The 7,747-nt window shown below is 43.3% G+C and overlaps 1 protein-coding gene across 1 annotated transcript in view; it reads left to right on the top strand.

Moving 5' to 3' along the window:
* The window catches only part of LOC112502627 (nucleolin-like), a 13,294-nt gene extending 7,753 nt beyond the window's left edge, over nt 1-5,541 (top strand). The window contains exon 2 of the mRNA XM_025106582.1: nt 5,252-5,541. Within this exon, the coding sequence (XP_024962350.1) occupies nt 5,252-5,541 (290 nt within the window). The remainder of the gene's footprint in view (nt 1-5,251) is intronic.
* The last annotated feature ends 2,206 nt before the right edge of the window (nt 5,542-7,747 follow it).

Consider the following 7,747-nt stretch of genomic DNA (forward strand, 5'->3'; position numbering starts at 1 on the left):
AGAACTGCCCTGCATTTGCCCACCTTGGAGGATCTCCACTTGAATTCCTATGCTGCGACACCTAATGATGAGGAATTAATTAAATTCCTAGAGCTTCACTCTTATGCGACCCCAATTACCAAAAGAACTCAATTCAGGCGCAAAGGTCTGCCCCTGTCTAGAACACTCTGTTTTCCATTGTCAACTGTTGCTTGACAGGGAAGGTGGGTAGCCATGACCAAACCTCCCATGCGATGATCTCTATCGTTTATGGGATATATTTCAACCTTCCCTTGGATTAAGCTAATCTGATTTTCGAAGATATGGTCGGCCTAATCAAGAAAAAGTGCGCGAGTCTGAGGGGCGAGAAATCGAAGGTCAAAGCACAGAAAAAAGCCAAGGAGGACATGAACCAACCCAACCTCATCCTTCAACGTTTCCTTGGTCTGATTTTTGGTGACTTACTAGCAGCGAAGCTCCCCTCTGTGGAGCCAAATGCAAAGCTCTACCCGTTCAAGGAGTTTCACCCCACTAAGCATGAGCAAGGGTACAGAAGCCCTAGGCCGTTATCAAGAGCCATGCTCAGGTTCCTAAGCCATGAAGACATAAAAGCTTACAGAAGTGGATTCAGGCGACCAGAACCGGTCCCTGAGACCCCACCACGCATAGGAGTCCCTCTAGGAGAAAAGATTGAAAAAATGAGAGTTGAGGGAAGAACGGAGGAGCCTGCAGAGGCTGGAAAGTTGAGTGAGGAAGCCCCTAGAATCCCAAGTCCCCCAACCAAGAAGGCCAAGAAGACACAGAAGGGTGTCGACTCTCCTGTGACAAAGAAGAAAGAGAAGAAGAGGCCTGCAGAAGAAGAAGGCCCAAGTGGACCTCTGCCCAAGACAAAGAAGAAGAAAACAAAGAAGGCTCAACCAACAGAGCCTGTGGTCACAGAGCCTGTGATCATAGAGGCCTCAACACAAGAGAGCCCGACAGAGGCAACTACTCAAAAGAACAGAAGGTTGCGCAAAGTTGTTCTCGAAGTTTTCCCAATAGAAGAAATAGAGGTTGTTCTCGTCAATATCCAAAAGGAGTTCAGAGTGCCAATCGACATATCAAAGTTGTGGACATAAGTCGTCTTAGACGACAAAGAAGAAGAAGAAGAAGAAATAGGTGAGGGTGAAAAAGATGCCGAAGGCACACAACCTAGCCCACCTCCCTATGCATCCCATGTTTCTAGGGGCCCTGTTCTAGAGGGATCCCCTATTGAACAAGGCACGCACATGCCGAACCCTAACCAGCCTACCCACGCAGAGGACACTCTTTCGTCCTCTGTGGATCGCACAGCCGGGCAACCACAAAATACTCCTCCATCCTCTCAAAAGGATGAAGGTTTTAATAGAAGAGTCCTTTCGCCCAAAGACTCGACATACCCCATAGAAGCATTCGTTGCTTCATCACACAAGAGTGACCACCCAAAATGTGCTTCAGAGGCACAAGTGAGGCACACAGAGACAGAGGGTCTAGAACACCCTCTGTCCTTACTAGATCACTCTACCATGCTAGGCTTTGAACCTACAAGGCACGAAATCTACAGAACACYAGTAGGCTCTCCTTTGGGAGATGTTCGAGGATCTGGTGGAAGTCCCCGAGCAGACTATGCAATACCAGTCGCTGAGGGCGCCTCACGCTTCGAGGCTACTAAATCACCATGTGTTGGTGGTTTAGGTTCCCAGGATATGTATGTGACAAAGGGGGAGTTTAAAACCTTTGCCACAGAGATATTCAATAAGATAAATGAGTTGAAAAGCTTGTTTATCTCCCGATCGATAGCAGAAGACCTCTCACCGATAACAGAGACTCTGAAGGAGTTGAGAGCAACCACATCAAAACTCAAGTCTACTCTTTCAATTCTTCAGAGCTCTGTCCTACAGAATGAGGATCTCTCAGAGGCGTTCAAAGCTCTATGACTCAACCCCTCCTCCATCCAAACCTTGAAGACAGAACATTCAGAGATGGCCGCCCAATTCTCTACCGACTTCATCTCTACAGGCTACACGGATTACTCCTCTCTCAAAGAHGAAATCAAGCAGATGTTCTCCTCTACGGTAACATACGGTATTGATACCAAGTCCTCAAGGGCCAACATCAATCACCTTGCTACCCGCAGAGAGATTGACGCCATGGTCGAAGCTCTGGGTAATCTAGTGTGCAAGCATACAGACCGTCTTCTCAAAGAGGTCCGTGCCTCCAATACAGCGATCAGAGACTGCCCATCATAACTCGTGAAAAAGGGTGACCTCTTCAGAAGCGAGATCTACAGAAGCGTCTCCAAATTGAAGTGGTCAACAGAGATAGACATCAATCATGCCTCTGAGCTTGCAAATGAGGCAATAAAGAAGATGGAGAAGGCGACCACCAAAATTTTAGAGAGGTTGGAGAAAGCTCCCCTGGATACATGCAAGGCAGAAGCCAAAACGAACCATGACGATCAAGAAGGTGATGATCGTGATCGTCATGAGGGGGAGAAGAAGGCTGAGAAGAAACCAGAGCCAAAGAAGACTCCTGCCAGAGGCGTCAAGATCGTGGACTCTACAGCTGTCTTGTTCTCAAAAGGCAAGGAAAAGGCACCAAAGCCCAAAGGCAAAGGTAAAGGCATTGCTGTAGAGTCACCACAGAAGGGGTCGTCGTCTAGTACAGAGACTCCAAAGCCAATAAACGAAGAAGATTACAGAGATGACCTAGCGCTCCTGGAAGCTTTAAAGGCATCCCTGGCAGAGGCTCAAGCCAAGAAGGGCAGAGGCCCCATCCCTCACAAAGAARGAGAMGGCCCTTCATCACATCTCCCACCAGTCCAAGAAACGTCCACGGGTACGTTTGACGCTCTGCAAGGAACCGTCAAACCCATCCTTGCAGAGGGGTCAACCCAGAGGCTAATTCTAGAGGAAGAAGAAGCCAAGGTGCCAGAGTCCACCACGGTAGGAAGGGTATCTAAATATTCGAATCTATGAGCAAGATTCCAACGCCTAAAGTCAGAACAGAGCCCGTTAATACTTTGGAAGAAATTCAAGTGTGGAGGTACTCTGCAGTAGACACAGAGCCTCCCTATGATCCAGAGTTCACAGGGATCCCTTCTGCCGCAGCCAAGTTCCAGTTCACTAAACTCACAAGGCCTCGTGAGCAAGTCTTCTCAGAGCACATAATCACCTCCCTAGAGATAATCTTTCCAAGGACGATGCTAAAGAAGAAGGTGCTCTATGCTCAGTACGTAGTAAGAAGGGAAGATGGCAACCTGTATACATTCACAGACGCTGACCTCCATAACCTCTGTGTGTTTGATGTCATCTACATGCACAAAATTCTCAACATCTACATGGAGAGGAGGTCAAGCTACTCAATGTCGCTCAGAAGGCTGTTTGAGGTCATACGCGCACAAGTAAGATATTACAGCCAAAAGGACTTTGAGCTAGCGGTCAGCTTAGTCCAAAAAGATCTGAAGATCTCCCCTCCTTACAGCAGGCCTRGTTGGATACTTAGGTATCATCCAAACTCCATTATTCACAACCCTACTTTTGGGTTTGTGTATTTGGATAAGGATGATATCCTAAGGTTCTATGATCCAACAGAATCTCACAAGTACTCAACAGAGACACTAGAATGGATTTTCAGAAGGGCAGCGACAGAGGTGGACAAAGGAAATCTAAGGATAAGCGAAGTGTCTCGCATCTTGGAGGCGATCAAAATGCAAATCAACTTCAGAGAATGGATCTTCAACGTCTACAGAACAATCAAGTCTGATATGCTATACGCAGTAGATGATTTTCCAGAATCTGTCGTTTGATAAACCTTCTGTACCAGTTTTAGGCCTGTTTCACAATTTTGTAATTTCATTATGTAATTCTTTTCAGAGGATGAACTTTTATCTCCTTCTGTAATTTCTTTCAATTAAGTCATTTATTGCTCTTTCCAGTTTTACTTTTTCATACTTAGGGGGAGATTGTTTGCTTTCATTTCACTTAATGTAAAAGTATGAAAAAAGTAAATTCTGTACGTGTTGACAGAAGAGGTTCCACCACCGAAGACCACAGAGGACCAACAACAGAAGGTGTTCTATCGTACAAGTGAAGTGTGACAGAACCTCTGTTATCTACCACAGAGGTTCTGGAAACTGGTCCTCTCTATTCAAATCTTACAAGTCAAAGATGACAGGACCTCTGTTGTCTATCACAGAGGTTCTGGAAGATAATCCTCTGGATTCAAGTGCTCTCAAGTCAAATCCAGCAGAGCCTCTAGGATGGCTCACAGAAGGTCTGCAGTCTTATCTTCTGTGAAGAACTTCTTTAATGTTTTACTTAGGTTAGTTAGCTGCTCGTGCTTATCACGTGACTGTTTGTAATCCGCTTTATTTGAATGGCTTAGATTAATTTGTACGTCTAGGTCTTGTCAGAAAAGCCGTTAGGAATGAGTATAAATAGCAGCTTAGGCCTTTGTAATTAAGTGTGCTTCTAGTATTGTAATCGTTCATTTTCAATTCAATTGAAATACAATTGAAGCTTCTCTCGTGTGTTCTTAATATTCATTGTCTGCTCGTTCTTCATTGTTCTTGATTCATTGCTCTATTTGATTCTTACTTTGTTTTTGCTGCACTGTGTTTGTCATATAGATCATTTAGAGTATTGGGTTAATATAAGAAATATGTTAATCGATCCTAACACAAAGGTGTTGCCGAAGAAGGAAACCTTAAAGTTCTCTTCAAGCCAATCAATCCTCAAGGATATGCTAAACACTCCAAGTTTGTTGTTGTCAGTTCTCTCTTTCAATTTTCTTCTACTATCCCTTCTACCACCGGTGGTTGTTTAGTTGAATGGGTATCTGAAAACCTAACTTCTAGTATTCCTAACGACCAACATATGACTCATCTTATGTAGTCACTCGACCAAACTAGATTAAAAATTCTTCTTCGTACCTCTAGTTGTGGTGAGTTCGACATCCTTACAGAAGCTGAAAGACTCGAAGCACTCAAGGCTGAGGAAGAAATCCAAAATCAACGACAACAGACTGAGAACAGCCACAAGCTAGCCAAGCGACTTGCTTCTTAAGTTGTTTCCTAGAAAATGTCTAAAAAGATGGTGAATGTTGTCAAGGCCCAAGCTCAATTGCTCTCAATTGCAGAATCTGAACTTCAAAAAGTCTTGATGATCTCACCTCTCAGTTTGCTGATGACAAAGAGGGGGAGAAAGACATAGCTACCGCTATCCTTACAACACAGTTGATGTTTATGCTCAAGATGAAATAGCTGAAGCAAGTGAAGCTGTTGCTGAAGTTGTAGATGCCATCGATTACCATGAAGCAGACGTTGTTGCTGAAGCTGAAGAAATTGATGATGCTGCTAGAGTTGATGCTCAAAATGAAGACATTCCTATCACCTCTACAACTAATGTTGGTGATAAGGAAGATGAAAATGAAGATGATGAAGATGACGATGAATATGATGATCGTCTATCCTTTCTTGATGCTGGAAAAGCTCTTGCTACTGAGGATGATAAAGATGAGGATGATGACGACTTCGATATTTAATACCACACCAAACCAACTACCTCTCTAAAAGGAGGCTCTCTTTGAGAAAATTCATCCCAGGGGTAGAAGGAGAACGAGAAAGAGAAAGAGACATCTACAAAGAACCAAAACACCTCCTTCGAAGACAAAGGTGTTGCTGAAGAAGGAAACTAGAAAGTTCTCTTCAAGCCTATCGATCCTCAAGGATATGTTGAACCCTCCAGGTTTCCTGTCGTCACTTCTCTCTATCTTTTTTCTTCTTCTATTCCTTCTACCACTTATGGTTTTCTAGTTGAATGGGTATCTGAAAACCCAGCTTCTAGTGTTCCTAGCGACCAACAGATAACTCATCTTAAGGAGTCACTCGACCAAACTAGATTAAAAATTCCTCTTCGTACCTCTAGTTGTGGTGAGTTCGACTTCTTTACAGAAGCTGAAAGACTCGAAGAACTCAAGGCTGAGGAAGAAATCCAGATTCAATGACAACAGACTGAGAACAGCCTCATGCTTGCCAAGTCTCTCGCTTCTCAAGTTCTTTCAAAGAAAATGTATAAAAAAATTGTGAATACTATCAAGGCCCAAGCTAAATTGCTCTCAATTGCAGAATCTGAAGATAAAAAAGTCTTGATGATCTCACCTCTCAGTCTACTGTTGAAAAGAGGGGGAGAAAGACTTAGTTGCTACTATCCTTACAACACCAGCCGATGTTGATGCTCAAGATGAAAGAGCTGAAGCAAATGAAGCTGTTGTTGAAGTTAAAGATGCCATCAATTTGCATGAAGCTGAAGTTGTTGCTGAAGCTGAGGAAATTGATGATGCCGTTCGAGCTTGAAGCTCAAAATGAAGACATTCCTATCACCTCTACAACTAGTGCTGGTGATAAGGGAGACGAAAATGAAGACCATGAAGATGACGATGAAGGTGATCATCCTCTGTCCTTTCCTGATGCTGGAAAAGGTCTTGCTGCTGGTGATGATAAAGACGATGATGATGACGACTTCACTATTCAATACCACAACAAACCAACTACCTCTCTAAAAGGCGTTTCTTTTAGAGAATCTTCTTCCCAGGGGGAGAAGGAGAAGGAGAAAGAAAAAGAGACATCTACAAAGAACCAAAACACCTCGTCCAAAGAGAAAGGTGTTGCTGAAGATCGAAACCTGAAAGTTCTCTTCAAGCCTATCAATCCTCAAGGATATGCTGAACCCTCCAGGTTTGTTGTTGTCAGTTCTCTCTATCAATTCTCATATACTATTTCCTCTACCACCTGTGGTTGTCTAGTTGAATGGGTATCCGAAAACCCAACTTCTAGTGTTCCTAGCTACCAACAGAATACTCATATTTAGGAATCACTCAACCAAACTCGAGTATAAATTCCTTTTTCTACCTCTAGTTGTGGTGAGTTCGACTTCCTTACAAAAGCTGAAAGGCTTGAAGCACTCAAGGCTAAGGAAGAAATCCAAATTGAACGATAAAAACCTGAGTACCGCCTCAAGCTGACCAAGTCTCTAGCTTCTCTAGTTCTTCCCAAGAAAATGTCTAAAAAGATGGTGAATACTGTCAAGAGTCAAGCTAAATTGCTCTCAATTGCAGAATCTGAACATCAAGAAGTCATGATGATCTCACCTCTTAGTTTGCTGATGACAAAGAGAGGGAGAAAGACTTAGTTGCTGCTGTTGTCCCTACAACAGCAGCTGATGTTGATGCACAAGATGAAAGAGCTGAAGAAAATGAAATTGTTGCTGAATTTGCAGATGCCATCAATTCCCATGAAACGGAAGATGTTTTGCTGAAGCTGAGGAAATTGATGATGCCGTCAGAACAAATGCTTAAAACGAAGATCTTCTTATCACCTCTGCAACTAATGCTGGTGATAAGAAAGATGAAAATGAAGACGATGAAGATGACGATGAAGGTGATCATCCTCTGTCCTTTCTTGATATTGGAAAAGTTCTTGCTGCTGATGATGATAAAGACGATGATAAAGACGATGATGATGACGACTTCACTATTCAATACCACACCAAACCAACTACCTCTCTAAAAGGATTCTCTCTTAGAGAATATTCTCTCAAGGGGGAGTAGGAGAAGGAGAAAGAGAAATAAACATCTACAAAGGACCAGAACACCTCCTTCATAGACAAAGGTGTTGTTGAAGAAGGAAACCTGAAAGTTCTCTTCAAGCCCATGAATCCTCAAGGATATGTTGAACCCTCCTGGTTTGCTG

This window comes from Cynara cardunculus, unplaced genomic scaffold (genome assembly GCF_001531365.2).
Source record: "Cynara cardunculus var. scolymus isolate 2C unplaced genomic scaffold, CcrdV1 Un_Scaffold_1679, whole genome shotgun sequence".
NCBI classification, from domain to species: Eukaryota; Viridiplantae; Streptophyta; class Magnoliopsida; order Asterales; family Asteraceae; genus Cynara; species Cynara cardunculus.